General features: G+C 52.9%; 2 protein-coding genes across 2 annotated transcripts in view; both read right to left on the bottom strand.

Moving 5' to 3' along the window:
* Positions 1-5607, bottom strand: part of gprc5c (G protein-coupled receptor, class C, group 5, member C) — a 7072-nt gene extending 1465 nt beyond the window's left edge. Inside the window, 4 exon segments of the mRNA XM_084475089.1 lie at positions 1-50; positions 52-95; positions 2976-4124; positions 5388-5607. The exon segment at positions 1-50 is cut by the window's left edge and continues 1 nt beyond it. Coding sequence (XP_084331215.1) covers positions 1-50; positions 52-95; positions 2976-3990 — 1109 coding nt within the window. The 5' untranslated portion in view covers positions 3991-4124; positions 5388-5607.
* A 3278-nt stretch (positions 5608-8885) lies between these two features.
* On the bottom strand, positions 8886-18801 carry gpr142 (G protein-coupled receptor 142). Its single transcript, XM_084474919.1, has 3 exons — positions 17923-18801; positions 12892-13053; positions 8886-10776 (listed from the first exon to the last, which is right to left on the bottom strand). The coding sequence occupies exons 2-3, from the start codon at positions 13031-13033 to the stop codon at positions 9704-9706; spliced, it is 1215 nt and encodes a 404-aa protein (XP_084331045.1). The 5' UTR covers positions 13034-13053; positions 17923-18801; the 3' UTR covers positions 8886-9703.
* Positions 18802-19204: the final 403 nt, after the last annotated feature.

The raw sequence follows: 19204 nt of genomic DNA, 5'->3' as shown, positions 1-19204 counted from the left end.
TGGCCCTTGCTGATGAGGGCCAGCTCTGTAGGCTGGTACACGGAGCTGCGCCAGCTGCCCGCTGTAGCCGCTGTAGGGCGACACCGGCTTCAGACCTGCACCGCGGAGAGACGAGGAAACGTTAGGGAAGCCGAGAGCCCTGCTGGTTTCCTTCCTCGGCGCGGCCCTGTTTTTTTACTGACATGTCATCAAGATCCTAGGAGTGTTATCCCAGCAGGCCCGGGGGCTGTCACCGTTCCTAGGCAACCGCGCGCACTCTCTTCTCTCTCTCTCTCTCGCTCTCACAGTTTAGCCCAGTGTGATAAACGCTGAGTATGTGTTCTTAATCACCAAGAGGAGAGAGAGAGAGAGAGAGAGAGAGAGAGAGTGAGAGAGAGAGAGAGAGAGAGAGAGAGAGAGAGAGGAGAGAGAGAGGAGAGAGAGAGAGAATAAAGACCATTAAATCAATTCTATTAATTGAAATAAATATACTAAATTAAGTAAATGAAAGAAATAAAACAGATAAAAACCAGATGGCATAAATAATGGGCCTTCAAAAGAACTGTTAAAATGAATAAAAGAATAAATAAAAAGGGGGGGGGGCGGCTAAAAAGACAGACAGCTACAAGTGCAGCATGTTGTCTTGACACGAGTGGACCACAGACAGCTGTCAGACGAGGCGCGTGCTCCTCCTCAGGTGAGGAGGTGGTGGTGAGAACTCCAGCCTGGAGGAGACAGGGCCGCCACGCCTGGTCTCCATGGAGACGGCAGCGCTGGCAACGACAAACGGCGGAGACGGTTCCCGTGGGAATCAGGGAGGGCGCGAGCAGAGGGCGGTGGCGGTGGAGGTGGCGGTGGAGGTGGCGGTGGCGGTGGGGTGTTTGGGTTTGCTGGTTCAGGGACATTCATTAACGCGGAGGACTGGGGACTTTGAGGCCCGTCCCTGGACCATTAGAATGGTCCGGAATGTGCTTCGGGGACTCTCGTCAGTTCAGCTGTTGCTTTACGTTACTCTAGTGTTACTAGAATTTATCAATCAAAGGTTTCTCTATCGGACGTCGTGTCCCTTGTTCATCACAGAACAAATCCGAACCGGTAAATGCTTTAGTTTATATCATCAGTTTATCCAAGACAAGACAAACAGAACAAACAACAACAAATAGGGCAAACAAAATAGATGGTATAAAATAATTGATATTTTATACTGTTTATACCGTCTATTTTGTTTGCCCTGTTTGTTGTTGTGTGTTCTGTTTGTCTTGTCTTCTCCTTACTTCCGCATTTCGTTTTAGCATTTTCCCTTAGCGTCTACTTTTGTTTGTATACTTTGTATTCTTATTGTATTGTACATTATTTATTATTATCATCATCATCCTGTGTTTTTCTACTGCTGCTGGGCTATTGCAACAAACTTATTTCTCCTACAGGGGATTAATAAAGTTGTATCGTATCATATCCTATAAATAAACCCAATTCTGTAAATGAATGGGCATCAAACAGTTGACAGTATTAGCAGGAACCACACAGGTTGTTGTTGCTCCGTGCTAATCCCACCTTGTCCAACAATGAGGTCCAGCCGGCAGAATCGTTTACGCTACAGCTTCCGAGCCAACGGTCAGTGATCAGCACGGCCGCATTACCATCTGAATGCACCACCCAGGTCCACACCACCCACGCGCCTTTATAAGCCCCCCTCTGGGGAACATCAAAGCATGGGTGGTGTGTGAGTGAACGAATGCCCGGTCAGCAGCGGACTTCCAGTCCGGGTCTGGCTTTCGCCGGATCGTAAACCGAATGCTAAAATGTCAGCATATCAAATTCTGTAGATTCAACAGAACGGACAACAACAAAAAGTCGGCCCTGCGGACTTTACTGTTTGTCAGTTTGTCCTGCACTGGTCGGACGTACATAAGAAGTGTGTGTGTGTGTGTGTGTGTGTGTGTGTGTGTGTGTGTGTGTGTGTGTGTGTGTGTGTGTGTGTGTGTGTGTGTGTGTGTGTGTGTGTGTGTGTGTGTGTGTGTGTGTGTGTGTGTGTGTCAAACGTCTGGGATATTCCTCAAGGCCCGATTGGTGGAACCCTTCCCCACCCAAAAGGCCTCACCCCTTACTGTCCCAATAGACCGTTAAAAGGCCTCACCCTTCCATTCAACAGACCTCACCCTTTACCACCGACTCATTCTTTACATAGGCCTTACCCTTAACCATCCAGTAGCCCTCACCCTTCCACCCAACAGGATTCACCCTCGACCGTTACAAGGCCTCACCCTTACCATATAGTCCTTTTGATTACTAATTATCAGTCATGTGGATGTAACACTCGTCACTGAGTGGGCAGTGGGCCTCTCGTTAGCTGGTGACTGGTACCGTTTGTACTTCAATGTCATGCAGACGACGTGCCGTGGGAATGGAAGAGTGTAAAAAGAGTATACTTGAGTGTAGGGCTGGGCGATTAATCAAATTTTGATCGCGATTTTTTATTTTAGCGTGAAACGATCACCAAACTAATATAATCGAGTTGAAACGATTTTTTAAAATTTATTATTATTATTTTTAAATTATTATTATTATTTTTATTTTATAAACTAATATAATCGCGTTTAAACAATTTTTTTAAATTTATTATTATTATTTTATTTTTATTTTTTTCAAAGTTCTCATTTACAAAGTGTTTTTTTTGGAGAGAAATTATGAATAAATGCATCGTGTTTTCAAACCCAAAAATAATCCTTTGAATAATCGAGATTTCAATATTGACCAAAATAATCGTGATTATGAAGTTTTCCATCACTCCTCTGTCAGGGACGCACGTGGATGGCACTGAAGTGTAGTGTAGTGAAGCATTTAGAGTCTTCTAGTTCTACTAATTAAGTTACACGGTTAGTAGTGATTTCCACAGAGCGTCCATAACAAGGGTAAAGTTCCCTTCAGCAGTGGCCCCTGACTGGACTCCCAGCGCGGCGGACGCTCCTACGTTGGAGCTCTGGAGCCTCCCTCACCTTTACTCCCTTGGCTGGGCTCGTCCATGGAGAAGGCCTTGTTCTCCATGAACATGTTCTGGGAGCCCTGCTCCTTCAGGATGGTCTCGTAGCCCACCGCCTGGCTGGGGTACATGTCCTCCGGGTAGCTCTCCTGGCTCTCCTCCGCCGCCGCCGCCCCCCAGCAGCACACCTCCGGGACGGTGTGGAAGAGCAGGAACACCCAGCCGCTGGCCACCAGGGCGACGGCCAGGGTGGGGTCGTCCCAGCGCGGGCCCCCGCCGCTCCGGTCGTTCCCGTGGACGTACATGACGATCCAGGCCGCCCAGATGCCCGCCGACAGCAGGCCGATCAGCAGCAGCACGGCCGCCTGGCCCCTCCGCCGCTTGTGCGGACCGCCCATGGCCGCCAGGCTGCCCAGGACCAGCGCGGCGATCAGGGCCATCACGTAGATGAGCGCCATGACAAAGTCCCGGTTGGCGATGTTGCAGGGCGTGGCCGAGGCGCGGCCCAGCGCCGCCGTGGCGTTGAGCGGCGCCAGCGGGTGCCGCACCACGGTGATGATCAGCCACTCGGTGTTGATGATGGCCTCCACCAGGAACAGCCCCGCCGCCCCCAGCACCAGCGCCCACGCCCGGGGCCCGCCGTCCGGCCGCCGGGCCAGGACGTTGAGCTGCACCGCCTGCATCAGCAGGCAGGCGAAGCAGCCGGCGAACAGCACGCCGAAGAGGAACCGCCGGGAGGCGCAGGTGGCGAAGTCCTTCCCCACGATGAAGGCGAAGGTCAGGCCGAAGAGGCCCAGCGTGGAGACGAGGAAGCAGGCGTGCAGGCCCAGCGCGCTCCGGCGGCTCTTGTCCGTCACGAAGGGGACGCCGGCCAGCAGCGAGATGAGGAGCACGAGGGAGAGGACCACGCCGGCGGCGGCCACCGCCTCCAGCACGACGCCCCAGGCGGCCGTCAGGTCGCACAGGTTGGAGTAGAGCGAGTCGACGCTGGCGCCGCAGCCCGCCACCGCCGAGCTGCCGTTGGACGCCATCGCGGGCCGGCGCCGAGAGAGAGAGACAGAGACAGAGACAGAGAGAGAGAGAGAGAGAGAGGTTTGGATCCAAGGGGATCAGAAGGGGAAAGGTGGGACTGTCCTGGTGCTCAGGGTGGTGGATCCGCGGTCTCCTGTTCACAGAGAGATCAGAGGGAGATGGGGATGAGGAGGGGGGGGGGTTTCTGTGCTGGTGTTGGCTCGCGGTGGGTAAACGTTTCAAAGGAGTGGAGTGAAACCACATCAGCCAGTCCAGACAATGGTTTTTTTAGTCGCCGCCCTTCCAGATAAATATTAGCCGTGTATGAGTCAGTCTTTATACAGAAACGGATTTAATCCTAGCAAATCATTCTGAACATGATGTCATGGTTGATTACAGACATGATCACGTCTGTTTATATCCAGTCGAGCGTTCAGCACGCAGACTCACTCTATCGGTGGTCAAACTGTGTTCTACCATCTGCTTAAAACCCATCATGGTGGACCCACAAAAACAGTTTGCTCACCACCCATTTAAAAGAGCACCTCAAACAGGGAGCTCTTCCACAGACAGCTCTGTTGATCATTGATAGGACCTGTGCGCAAATATTAGTTATTTACGTTGAGAGTAAAGGGCAGCTCAGATCGATGATAAAAAAAAATACAAAAATCTTTTTGCAGGGTGCACACAGTACAATAGTAACAGTAACAGTTAGGAGTGAAGATCAAATTAAAACACTGGCCCGTATATTTAGCCTCTCCCTGGTCCTAAACATGTTGGTCTGCTCAGACTGTTGATCCCGTACAGGACCACAGAGTGAGCCAGAGCCAGGACGGGAACCGGCTCGGTTGGTTTGTGATTAACTGTTTACTAAAGCCACATATCGGTCAATCAATCAGTCATGATTGATCAATTAGTGAATTAATCATATCAAACATATGATAGGCAATCAGATAACAAGAGCAGTTGGTAGTGTTGTTTTTCATCTGCCTGACGTCGTTTGCATTGACCTATAGGCCTAGAGATAAGATAGATTTGTATATCAACGGGTCTGCTTTATTCAAATCGAATCGTATGAAGTAATTTGGCCAACTTACTGAGCGAGGACTACAGACGAGATGACTATATAGATGATGACTAAATAGATAAGCAGGAATAAATACAATGTCAACTAACATTGCAAACGAACCTTAAGTGAGTAACAATATTGAAAGATAAGCGAAATGTTCAACTGAAATGGATTCAATGTGGGGTTTTTTGCACATACATTCCGTTTGTTGATATAATCCATTCTTGTTGATTCACTTTAAACACAAGCACACATCTTCAAGTAAGACCCAGTCGCTAATTAATTGACCAATTGACCACAACTTTTTGAGAAGCTTGACAAACATTGATACAGTTAAATTTGAATTACCTTCAACTCTTTGCTCTGAAGGACGAACGACTTCACGCAGCAGGAGGTGAAGTGGAACGCGGTGCACGATCTGTGACTGAAGGGAATCAAAGGAAAGGAACTGCACTCGCATCTATCAGTCAGGGAAGTACAGGACCTGCCTCTCTCCCTCCCTGCTCCCGGATTAGTGAGCTCACCAAACACGGGCTGAGGTCGTCTTCTGAAGTCCTGAGAACCTGGCGGTAAACACAACTCTGGTCTATCAGTGGTGGGACCCACCTTTCATCCGTCCTGATTCATCACCTGACCCCCACCTGGTGGCAGAACGCGGTACTTCCCCTCAACAGGTCGCATTATTTTTTACGAGAGTCATTAAAATAAATACCATCAATTCCAATCTGGATTCTTAGTAAATTGTGAGCCTGTGTCTCGGTGTACTTCTATACTGGTGTTCAGACCTCCCAGTCCCTCTGTTGTAGCCCCCAGTTTGTATTGTACAGTTAAAGTGAGGGAGTTGGTTCCAGTCCACTGTAATAAGGGTAAGACATCGTGACATTGGAAGCAGGCCATGAAATGTGTAATTTATTCAGAAAAAAATGATTTACATTGTCTACAACTATCACCTAAATACTTACTTACTATATATATATATATATATATATATATATATATATATATATATATATATATAATATATATATTTATTTATTTATTCAATTGTATGGTTTCCATGTTGTTCCATGATGTTTCCATGTACGAATAAATACATGAATAATGGCCTGGATAGTTTGGTCAGAGTTAGCAAGAGAGAGAGAGAGAGAGAGAGAGAGAGAGAGAGAGAGAGAGAGAGAGAGAGAGAGAGAGAGAGAGAGAGAGAGAGGTTGCTCAGAAAAAAGACTCCTATGAACTTCTATAAAACTATTTCATGGTCATCGTGACTAACCCCAGCTGATCAGATAAAGGTGGCTTCAGAGACACCTATTGGTCAAAAATAAAAACAGCATCCCAAGTTACTCAATTCGCGTTACCGCAGCGAGGTGGCAGCAAAGAAACACATTTAGGACACACACGCACGCACGCACGCACGCACACACGCACACACGGTGGACTTATACAACTCAGGAGTACTGCAAGTGTAGTTGAAGTCATGTGACTAACTAGCTGGTTCAACTTTTTTTTTTGTGTTTTGATCCTCCATCCTCCTCTTGTCTGTTTCTTTGCATTGAAATGTGCCTTCAATTTCGAGAGGGGTCTGGTTACAGACTCATGGGAGAGTGGAGCCCCACTGTAGAACGGAAATACGTCACCTCCACTATCTACGACGCGCCTCCAGCCACTCTGCTGCCCCCTGTTGCCCTATCGGGACTAGTACAACACTCAAAATCGACGACACCTCTTGTAAATTATACAGATGTAAGTTTGTCATGTTTCGATAATAAAGTAGTGAAAGATTTACCCGACGTCCGTTTTTTCATGTCATGGTTCAACTGACATTGAAGAAAGAACTACAACTCCCATGTTAAACATTTATTTTTCAATATATTTTCAATATAAAAGTACTTAAGTCAGTGCTTACATCTGTATTTACATATCTATTTCAATACGTCTGCAATGAAGAAATAACTCAATAATGTAAACATTGTACAAATATCATCTTAATCGACCACAGGAAAAAAAATCATGCAGGAACAATTAACTCACAGGAGCAGTGTAATTTATGACAATTTCTGTCATAAAACATTTTCAGACTTTACCATCTGCAGCAACCACGTCGTCTTTTTCCTGAAACAATGCTTTAAGCGACACAAAAATACAGGAGTTACAGAAACGAATGACGATTCCATAAACCATTCAGACAACTGAAAACCACAAAGAACCAGAACAATTATTTGACATAATCAAGTCGGCTCGAATGCATGCAGGCAGGCAGACGGACAGACAGGTGACAGGCAGGCAGACAGGTGACATGGCCGGCGTACAGAACAGATGTGCTGCAAGTGCTGCCCTACAATGTCACCCCCCCCCCCCTCAGATCCCCCCCCCCCCACCGGCACGGCCCCCTCCTTCCCTGACGGCCGATGTCATCATCAACATCCTCTGTGCTGCGCTCCAACCTCGTAAAAGGCTTTCATTCATGCACGACGAGCGGCCAAGAACACCATCATTACAGCGGGTGTTTATTCAGTCGTTTACTTCCCCCCCCCCCGCCCCCGCCCCCCCCCACACACACACACCAAAGGTTGTTTAGGAACACAGCAGTAGATGTTTTGGCTAAGTTCGGTCAATAATGTGTACAGCTGTTGCGCGGAGCCTTCTCCGGGCACAGCAGGGTCGCTGTAAACGGGGGGGCGAAGCGAGCAGAGCGATGCAGAGTCACGCTGAGACGGGTGGGGGGCTCCGTGGAACACGTATCCAGACCCCCCCACCCCCGCCTCGATTAGATACATAGTGATGAAGGCATCATCCCCCATTCAGGTCGCTTATCGTGTCTGGTGCGATTAGAGTACACACACGCGTGTTAGAACATGGATTGATATCATTATCGTAGCTGCCGTTTACACCATGGTGACACGGGACTTAGCCAATATAATATGTTCGGAAAAGGAATCACCCGTCGTTTCGTCAGGTATTACAGCGAGTGATGGATGGGCATTTCGAGGATACTTTATCCGCCACACCTTTTTCCACATTTTTGCTTAAGTTCTACATATATACTCAAGATATCAACCAAATTGGAATAATAGTTCTTTAGCAAACTCCCTCAATACCGCTTTAATAAAGTTTGGCTTTTGCCGTCTGACCTAGATTCAGAAGCATCAGTCCACTGACCGATGTGGAGCAAAGGTTAAACGGGTGAGGAGACATGAGAGCTACTCTAGAGAAGCGCTTCTACAGGACGTCATGCATCAGTACCTACAAGTCCACTCGTGCGGACATTTACTCCTGTTTGATGATGATGATGATGGTGTGTGTGCGTGTGTGCGTGCGTGTGTGTGTGTGTGTGTGTTTTCTGGGCATCTTGTTTTGTCGGTGCATGTTAAAATGTGTGTGCGTATGCGTGTGTGTGTTCAATATGTGATCTAGGTGAATGCTTGTGTATATATGTGTGGTTGTGTGGGGCCGCATGCGCATGTGTGTGACTGTGCATGAGCGTATATGCAAGGTGAACATTTGAATTGTGTGTGTGTGTGTGTGTCTGTTTGTGAGTGAGTGCATGTGCATGTGTGTGACTGTTTGCATCTGTGTGCATGAGTGAATATGCATGTTGAACATTTAATGTGTGTGTGTGTGTGTGTGCATGTGTGTGTGTGTGTGTGTGTGTGTGTGTGTGTGTGTGTGTGCATGCGTGCGTGTGTGCATGAGTGTACATGCATGTTGAACATTTGATTTGTGTTTGTGTGTGTGCATGCGTGCGTGCGTGCATGCGTGTGTGTGTGTGTGTGTGTGTGTGTGTGCTCCGTGCCCGTGCTCCTCAGGGTTTGTTTAGTGGGGGCTGAGTGTGCAGGTGCAAGCGGGGGGGGGGGGGGGGGCCGGATCTCCTCCCTGCTGATTGGTCCACAGTCCTCATCTGCTGCTCCATCATGTTTGCAATCGCATGGAGAATCAACAGAGCCTGCAGCGCTGCTGGTGACCCCCACCTCGCTGCAGACGGGGGGGGGACGGGGGGACGGGGGGGACGGGGGGGGGACATGCACTACTTTCAGTGGATGGAGAAGAGAGGAGCAGTGATCAGGCAGCATTGATATTAATGGCTGTGAGTGCATCCTGTCTCTGGCCGGTCTTCCTGAGTCTCTCCGGTTGCCGTCCTGCCTCTCAGGAGGGCATGAGACGGTGATTTTAATCTCTCTGAATGCCACCTGCTCCTGAATATGGGACGCACACACCGCCGCCGACCCTCGGATTTTTCCGAGGGAGAGTCGGTTTTGTTTTGAGTCTCGGTTTACATAACGACCGAGAATAGCCACAGATTTAATCAGCGGGGCTCTTGTTAAAACAGCAAATAAATCGGTCGCGCATTTCAACTAATTCATGTGAAAAGAAACGCAGATTAGCAAAAGAGACACGAGAAACCCCCTCGAAAGTCAAAATAAAGCGAAGCAAAACCCAAAATAAAACCACAGAACAACAGCTGGAGGCTCCTGCTTATAGGTCAAAGGAGCCCTGCAGCTGATTGGCTGCCGAGCGCGGAGCAGCGAGGGGCGGGGCCACCACGGGGCCCCTGGCCGTGGGACGATGGCTCCTGCAGATGCAGAGCAGATGTAACTAAACATGTGTGTTTGGGATCGCGTCCGGGCCAGAGGTCAGAGGTCAGGGTGATGGAGGGTTGGTCTACACGGTCACACGGCATGGCTGGCCCCTCGGAGGGACATCTGTCCGGCGCCGCCGTCCCGCTGGGACCGCTTGTACTTCCCGCTGCACAGCGAGGAGACGGAGGCGTGGGCGGGGGCCGGCTGGCGGCGGAGGAGGAGGGCCCGCTGGCAGCGGGGCCCCGGGCCCCAGGGCAGGAGGAGCACGTCGCGCACGGCGGCGCGGAACGGCCGGCTGACGAAGCAGTACAGGAAGAAGTTGACGGCGGTGTTGAGCATGGCCAGCATGTTGCTGAGGTCGTAGGCCAGGTGCACGCGCCAGTCCAGGTGCACCGAGGACACGTACAGGTGGTAGATGACCACGGCCGTCCGCGGCGCCCACAGCACGCTGAACGCCGAGGTGATGGCCAGCAGCATGGCCGTGGTCTTCCCCAGGCGCCGCTGCCGCCGCCGCTGCTGGGGGCCCGACGCCGCCGCCGCGTCCTCCTGGCAACCCCCCCCGCCCCCGCCTCCCCCCCCGCCGCCACTGCCGCCGCCGCCAGCCGGCTCCTGCTGCGGGCCCCCCTGCTGCTGCTGCTGCTGCTGCCGGTGGCTGGCCCTCAGCGTGCGGACGATCAGCGAGTTGAGCACCAGGAAGATGCTGCAGGGCAGGAAGTAGATGAGGACCACGTGCGTCCAGATGAGCGCGGCGTCCAGCGGCGAGGGCGGCCGGCTGCTGCGCCACACGTCGGACCACCAGAAGAACGGCACGCCGGACGCCAGCGAGAGCGCCAGCACGCCGGCGATGATGCGGCGCGCGCGCTCCGGGTAGCTGATGCGGCGGTGGAGCAGCGGGTGGCAGAGCGCCACGTAGCGGTCCACCGTCAGCGGCACGGTGGACCAGATGGAGGCGTGGTTGGCGGCGAACTCGGCGGCGCTGACGGCCTGCAGCAGCAGCGCCGGCACCTGGCGGTGGAAGACGGCCGTCTCCAGCAGGAAGCCCACGAAGATGATGAAGAGCTGCGTGAGGATGTCGGAGCCCGTCACCGCCAGCAGGTAGTAGTAGAGGGTCTTCTTGGTGCGGCAGGCCAGGCGCGACAGCACCACCGCCGTCAGGATGTTCACTGCGGACGCAAACACAGGGAGGAGTCAGGGGAGGAGTCAGGGGAGGAGTCAGGGGGGAGTCAGGGGAGGAGTCAGGGAGGAGTCAGGGAGGAGTCAGGGGAGGAGTCAGGGGAGGAGTCAGGGGAGGAGTCAGGGGAGGAGTCAGGGAGAGTCAGGGAGAGTCAGGGGAGGAGTCAGGGAGGAGTCAGGGAGGAGTCAGGGAGAGTCAGGGAGGAGTCAGGGAGAGTCAGGGAGGAGTCAGGGGAGGAGTCAGGGAGGAGTCAGGGAGGAGTCAGGGAGAGTCAGGGAGGAGTCAGGGAGAGTCAGGGAGGAGTCAGGGGAGGAGTCAGGGAGGAGTCAGGGAGAGTCAGGGAGGAGTCAGGGAGAGTCAGGGGAGGAGTCAGGGAGGAGTCAGGGAGAGTCAGGGAGGAGTCAGGGAGAGTCAGGGGAGGAGTCAGGGAGGAGTCAGGGAGAGTCAGGGAGGGTCTGGGAGGAGTCAGGGAGGAGTCAGGGGAGGAGTCAGGGAGGAGTCAGGGAGGAGTCAGGGAGAGTCAGGGAGGAGTCAGGTAGGAGTCAGGGAGAGTCAGGGAGAGTCAGGGGAGGAGTCAGGGAGGAGTCAGGGAGGAGTCAGGGAGGAGTCAGGGAGCGGGTCGGTCGGGGGTCGACGCCCGCTGAGAGGCGGCGCCGTGTGAGAAGTGCTTCAGGGTGGGTCGTTGGTTTGTCACGGGGCTCGTCTGTCTCCTACCGGCACGACTTAGACGTCCTTTTTATTTTCGTATTCTTCACAACGGGATGTTGTAAAGAGGCTATTTCAGGAATGCAGCCGCGTTTGATTCCTCCTTCTCCTTGGTAAACGGTCCTCATTTATGAAGCGCCTTTATCCAAAGGGCTGTACAGTGTTGACTGACATTCACCCATTCATGCACACATTCACACACCGACGGCGGAGTCGACCACGCAGGGGCGACAGCCAGCGGGTGCAGGAGCAGTCAGGGTGAGGGCGTCTCGCTCAGGGACGGGGGACACCTCCACACACACGGGGGATTGAACCAGCAACCTTGCGGTTACCAGCCGACCCGCTCTACCTCCTGAGCTACTGCCACCCCCCCCCCCCTCTTCTTCTTCCTCCTCTTCTTGGCCCCTCCCCGCTGTCGTCTCTGGACCTGGAGCATCCTCCTGCCCCCCCTCAGGGATCAATTACCCCCCCGGTGGCCCCCTAATGAGTCTCTGTGTCCTCCTGGAGCGGCAGTCGCTACACAGTGTTTGATACGTGATGTGAAGCCCTGCTCCCTCCTGCTCCCCCCCCCCCCCTTCCCTCGGGCCCCAGGCCCCGGCGAGCGCCCCCCCCCCCCCCCCCCCCTCAGCCCCCTCGGCCCCTGTCCCTGGCCCTTCCTGCCAGCATCAGCAGCTTAGATTCGCTCTGGGAATTGATCGGTGTTTGTTTGTTTACTGGGTTCAGTGAACGGCTGCGGGGTGACAGAGAGAGAAGGAGGACGTTGGAGAGGTGGGACTGAGAGGAAATCTATTAGAAAGATGAGGGATGGATGGATTCATTCAGTGGATGAATGGATGGATGATTGGATGGACGAACGAATGGATGGATGCATGCATGGATGAACAGTATGATGGATGCATGAATTAATGGATGAATGCATAGATGGATAAACAGATGCATGCATGCATGTATTATGCTGGATGGACGGAAGGTTGATCGGACAGATACCAGACAGACAGACAGACAGACAGACAGACAGGTAATGGATGGATGGAAGGTTAATCAGACAGACAGACAGACAGACAGACAGGTAATGGATGGATGGAAGGTTAATCAGACAGATACCAGACAGACAGACAGACAGACAGACAGACAGGTAATGGATGGATGGAAGGTTAATCAGACAGACAGACAGACAGACAGACAGACAGAAGGTTGATAGAGTCAGGGATGTAAGTGAATGCATCGACATCAACTGAAAGAGACTCCATCACGAACGCGTTCAGAAACAGCCCTGGGCGAAGGAGTGTCAGGTGTCAGGTGTCAGTGTTACGCACTTCCCCAGCGGTGAGGTCAAACCAGCAGTCAAATCCCAGGCAAAGCATCAGCCTGTGTGTGTGTGTGTGCGTGCAGCGTATACCTGGCACCCCCACACAGAGCAGGGCGCTGTAGTAGACCACCGGGATGAGGCCCAGGACGCACTTTGACCTCTTCAGCTCCTCTGGCGCGGGGAGGGGCGGGGCCAGCTGAGCCGCTACCGTCACGTTGGGCCAGTCGATCATGCCTCGCCCCTCGGTGTGGCCTGGATGATCCAGAGAGAGAGACAAAGGAAAGTTAAGTTAAGTTACCCTTTATTCCATCCGGGAGCCGGTGAACACCTGGAGCAGTGGGCAGCCGCAGCAGTGCAGCGCCCGGGGAGCAGGTGGGGGTTTCAGGTGCCCTTGCTCAAGGGCCACCTCATCCGTGGATGAGGACATCTGCAGAGTGAGTGCTGCACAACCACTCCCCCCCCGTCCATATTCTTGTCTACCGGTCGGGATTCGAACCGGCCACCCCTGATACGGATACCGGTCCAACTCTTTAACCAGTAGGCCACGGATGCCCCAGGGATGGAGACAGTCATACAGTGTGGAGCCTGGGTGGGGGGGGGGTGAGGGGGGGGGGGGGCATTTAAAGGGACGCTGTGCGATGAGAGCCCGCTGATGGACAGAGTTGGCTCCAGGTGGGGCCGTCGCTTTCGACGCGGAGAGCGGAAAACAAAAACTTGCAACGCGTAGCAACTACAGCACGTCTTCAGCCGGTCGATGCACACGAAGGTGATATGTTTGTTGTTCCATGAGAACAACTTCAAACTACTTTCTTCACTTTACTGATATTATTAATTTGTCGTCACGTCCTTCTCGTTGTATTTTTTTCTTCCAGGTCGGCACAGAGCGAACCCGAGAAAGTTCAATCTCGAAAAAAAGTCGAGTTTCACCCAAAAAAACGTTGACGCCCCCGTAAAGTTTGAAAACATACAAACTAAACCTGGAAAACCAAAAAAAACAAACATAAAGTTAAAGAAATAGCAGTAGCGGAATAGGTCTTTTTGTGTGTTATATTTCTATATTGGTGTAGTCGTGAGCCCATAGAAGCAGTTGCAGGTGCATTTTGACCGAACTCTGATAGGGCTCACACAGAACTCCGCCCAGACACCGCCAACGGGATACGACTCTCGATGCGCCCGTTGTGTCCCCAGCGTGTGTGTGGTCAGGCTGACGGGGTTTCCGTGTGCGCTACGGGGGCGGGCCTCACGTCAGGTAAATGGTGCATGTTTGTATTCTGTAGACTGAGAGAAAGTGGAGTAATTGGTGTGTGTGTGTGTGTGTGTGTCAGCCGCTTGGAGTTTGAACCACTCCATTAAAGCAGAGGAGCGTGGCAGCAGATGGACGGCCCCGGAGAGGTCAACCTGTTGTTGTCTCACTCGCTCTCTCTCTCTCGCTCTCTCTCTCTCTCTCTCTCTCTCTCTCTCTCCCTCCATCCTCCCTTCCAGGTCACCTTTTCAATTAGGTGCAATCAATGCTGTTGTTCTTTCGCCACCGGCCCCGGCGCCTTATCTGGCAGCTCTTCTGATCCCCGGGCCTGGGCTCAGCCAGGCGAGAGCCACTCCGTCTTGATGGCGAAATGTTTGCTGAAGCCCGACCAGAACCTGTCTCTGGTCCGCGGCCGCCGGCGCCTCCGTCCGCCGTTTTTCCCCCATCAGCAGCACTCAGTGTCTCCCTATGTCAGCCTGACCGGAAAGGTCAAGAAGCACGGAGATGCTTCCATGTGGAACCACATTAATCAGGGCCGTTTTAATCACAATTACAGTCTCGGCCGCTGATCATCACGGTGGTAGCGGGAGCAGCAATGAACCCATTGGAAGTCTTGAGCTTTGATTGAATAAGCGCTCTGTTTCCGATACACCAACGAGGCATTTGATCGTAGGGTCCTTGCCATATCTCCTTATGTGGTGAAGACGAAGCGTAACAGAATACTCCACAGCAGTAATTACATATTTTCCGAAGAGGGAAATGGGCCGGACCGGCTCTTAGGCTGTTCGGCTGTTAGGTCGTCACCCCGTTGGTCCCGACGGCTGCCTGTTTTTTGCCTCTCACACTCTCACACACAATCTTGTCCCTGCTTTCACTTATTCAGCTCCGTGCGTGTCGGCCTCCTTCAAAGCGTTTGGTTTCTTAAGCAGGCCGAGGTCGGCCCGGATTGCTCCAGAGATGCGGGCTTAGGTCGCCGGAGAGCCCTGCTGCTCTGCCAAAGCGCTCTCTCTCTCAGAGGCCCAGGGCTGTTGGTTTAGCAGAGGGAAAACACGCTCATGTTACACAGCCGATTGTGTAACCATACCCTCGCATGCTCAGATAGTGTGTCAGCTATCACTGGGGCTCAGCGCACTGGGGGGGGGGGGGGGAGAAGGATCCCCCCCCTTCTGGATCCTTCTCCATCTCGGCTGGAGAGTCGAAACAAACGGCAGCACACTCATAACTTCACATAAGGTGGAAAAAATGAAAAACCCGGGCTCCAAAGCCCAGCGCCCCCAAGGGATCCGGCCGCGACTTCGGGCCCTAACTCGATACAGAAAGGCCAGGCTCACATCCATCAGGTCTGGGTCGGTCTCCGCCGTTGGGGCCATGCGAGGACGGAAGCCTGCTTATTCAACCCTACGACAATCCTCCAGGAAAGAGGATATTTATGAACTGCCGAGACGTGGCAGCGATTACACTGACCAATCAATAACCCCCCCTGCGAGGTACTTCATTTGAAACGATCTTGGTCGTCATTATCCTCCTGCGGAGGCAAGAGATTTAATCTCAAACGCCTTTTGAAGCTCTCTGCAGCTCAGGAACTCTCTATCTCTGTGTGCGCTGGTCGGCACACTTTGCACACACGTCAACGACTCATCTTCTACCCCCTGAATGAGAAGACGCCTAAATGGTTTGGCGCCACCGTCAGCGACAGAGACTCACACTGTAACAGCATCTAGCGACAGCTCCCATAAAGCGTTGACTACAGCTCGTGTTCTGGGTGATCTGTCACAGCCGTCTGGCTAGGGCGCCTTCACTCGGGCGGTCTTATAACAGATGGCACGAAGAACAAGCTCAACCACACTCATGGAGACTAAATAGATTATTTGTGTGGGAGGAGAGCCTCTTCGTATCCTGGGGAGGTTGGTGGCCTGGAGCCCACGGCCTCTGTAGCCTCTGTAGCCTCTGTAGCCTCTGTAGCCTCTTTAGCCTCTCTAGCCTCTGTAGCCTCTGTAGCCTCGAAGCGTGCTTTTGACTCGCTTTTGACTAGGCTTTTTGACTAGGCTTTGGTTTAGACGGGAGGACCGGCAGCGGCGAGTCCTGGCTGAGACTGGGAGTAGTGGTGGAGCATCCCTGGGCGGTGGTGCGACCACACCAGCCTCCCACCAGCACACCCACCAGCCACCCTACCCCTCGCCCACCCCACCCCACCCCCGGACGGGTGGGCACACTCCAGTGGGTCCTCTGAATTATTCATGGCTGGACAGGAGCGCACCTGAAACAAAAGCCAGGAGCCACCGGGAGATGAACAGGCAGAGAGCTACGCTGCTGGCAGAACTACTGCAGTATATGAAGTATATTCAGTTACGTTTATGACGGCGGTGAGCACCGGCTTAAGCACGACCATGTGCAGGCAAACACCCACGTTGAATAGCATTCAGCCCCTTGTCAAGAGAAAGCTCTCAATGTTGCACACCTTTGCAGGTGATGTTTAATGACACTGCGGTTGGATACTAGGATGGACAAAGGGAGAACAAGTAGGAAGAAAGAATTGAACTGAATGAGCTACCTCTGAATGTTCTGTGCTGCCTGAGTACAGAACTCCAGAGCACTGGAACAACGTTTAGTGAGTTCATTAAGAGTTGATGTTGCAGACTGCGATTTGGGTTGTAACAACACACAAGCATCAAGCAGTACTCTGTTGTGTTAGAAAACAGCTGAGTGGGATGACCTGAGGTCGACGTCTGCAGAGACACGACGCAGACGATTTTATTCCTCATCGTAAATTAACGTGTATTATGACAAAGGTTTGGTCAAAAGAAGGGGCGGGGGGGGGGGTTGGGATCACGCTTACATAAGCTCCCTGGCAAACATAACAAACTATTAATTTCAATGAAAGGTTGATAAAAAAGGTTTAGATAAAGCAGATATTTTCCAAGAATAACTTTTTTTTTATTTTTTTTTTATAAATCCTGTGTCTGGGGCAAGATAATCTGGAGTGAATGATGAAGAACAGTACTGATTACATAAACACACACATACACACACAAGCATGGAAGCACACACGCACGAAACAGCCAAACTTTTGCAAGAAACTGCAGACCCTCACCTTGTCCAAAACTGCTGATTTGGACAATTTTGCTTCGTTTTTTCAACTTCTTCTATGGTCAGCATTACACAACCCCACAGACTTCCTCAAGCACCCCCACCAGCACCAGCACCATCACCTCCATCACATTACCACCCCCATCACCAACACCCCCATTACCACCACCCCCATCACCAGTACCACCACCATCACCTCCACTACACTACCACCCCATCACCACCACCCCCATCACCAGTACCACCACCCCCATCACCAGTACCACCACCATCACCTCCACTACACTACCACCCCATCACCACCACCACCTCCTCAGCCTCCATCACACTACCACCCCCATCACCACCACCCCCATCACCAGTACCACCACCATCACCTCCACTACACTACCACCCCATCACCACCACCCCCATCACCAGTACCACCACCCCCATCACCACCACCACCACCACCACCTCCTCAGCCTCCACTACACTACCACCATCCCCTCCACCACACTACCACCCCATCACCACCACCCCCATCACCAGTACCACCACCACCTCAGCCTCCACCAAACCACCACCCCAATTGCCAGGACCACCACACCACCTACTCAACCACCACCTTCTCAGCCAGTACCACAGTCTCCACCAAACCACCACCCCCAACACCAGTACCCAGCTCACCAGTACCAATACCACCACCTCCTCCAACACCACCCCCATCACCAGTAACCCCATCACCACCACCTTCTCAGCCAGTACCACAGCCTCCACCACACCACCTCCACCACCTCCAGCTCCCTTACCTCCACATCCAGACTCCACCGCTCCAGAGTACCTCCTCCGCCGGACCCGGCCGTCCGGACCCCCAGTCCCCCCGAGGAGGCGCTGAGGGAGACCCCTGCTGTGGCGTGGACCCCGCTCTCAGCCCGGAGCGTGTGAAACGTAGAGGAGGAGGAGGAGGAGGAGGAGGAGGAGGAGGAGAGAGAGGAGGAGGAGGAGGAGGTGGACGAGGAAGGAGAAGCACAGAGCAGGACTCCCAGGAGCTGGTACATCACTGCGACGAGAGCCAAGAGCAAGTGAGGAGTGGGAGAGAGGGAGAGGGAGACCAGAGGAGGAGTGGAGCAAGGGAGGGAGTGAAAGGGAGAGAGAGAGAGTGAAAGAGTGAGGTAAGAGAGAGGGAGACATCAGGGGGAGGAGTGGAACGAGGGGGGGAATGAACGAGAGAGAGAGAGAGAGAGAGAGAGAGAGAGAGAGAAGGAAGTGTGTGAGAGAGAGAGAGCAAGAGCGATAGAGAGAGATAGAGAGAGAGAGAGAGAGAGAGAGAGAGAGAGAGAGCTGGATGGATGGATGAAGGGAGGAGGAGCAGAAGTGAGAGTGATTGATTTTGGGGAAGGAGATCGTTGAGGAGGGAGGAAAGCTATCGCAGGAAGTCAGAAACTGTGAGGACACAAGGAGACCAGGGGCAGGGAAAGTAAATCATCGGGTTCGAATATCAACGAGCGAGAGACGTGACCTTATCAGAGACACCGAACACAGCTGTGTCTCTCCGCCGCCGCCACCGCCGGCCGGCCGGCCCGGCCGACAACAGGAAAAACAACAACCCCCCGGAGTCTCAATCAAAGCATGCAAAACCAAATGACACGACGACTCCCGGACTCCCTCCCCGACGACCGGCAGACGGATTGATGAGCCCCCATCGGCCTGGTCTTTGAGGAAAGGACTCCTCGCGGTGGGGGGGGGGGGTGGGTGATAACGGGGCTCCAAAACAAACAGCCCAGCAGATGGGGGGGGGGGGGGAGCCAACGGCAGGCAGAGCGAGCAGAGAGCGAACCCGTTGGCTCCGGTCGTTTGGAAAACACAACACTGGATAAAGCCGGATGAATCCCTGAGGGCAAGATCCAGGTGTGAAGGCAGTCGCCGTGGATAGACCTTTAAAACCAAACAACATAAAGTAAATACAGATGGGATGGCTCAGAGTTGACATGGCAGAGCGATCTTTGTGTGACCTAACATGCACCTGATTCTCCGGCCTTGAGATGGTGGTGTGTTAGTGGGGGGAGGGGTGGGTTACAGGGTTCAGGGTTA

Source organism: Micromesistius poutassou, assembly GCF_964030765.1.
Source record: "Micromesistius poutassou genome assembly, chromosome: 11".
Lineage (NCBI taxonomy): Eukaryota > Metazoa > Chordata > Actinopteri > Gadiformes > Gadidae > Micromesistius > Micromesistius poutassou.
This window is presented reverse-complemented; position numbering and strand designations above follow the sequence as displayed.

Coding starts and splice junctions, on each gene's coding strand:
- gpr142 (XM_084474919.1), bottom strand. CDS start 13,033: ATGATCGACTGGCCCAACGTGACGGTAGCGGCTCAGCTGGCCCCGCCC. Junction 10,777..12,891: donor GCTCTGTGTGGGGGTGCCAG/GTATACGCTGCA, acceptor TTGCGTCCGCAG/TGAACATCCTGACGGCGGTG.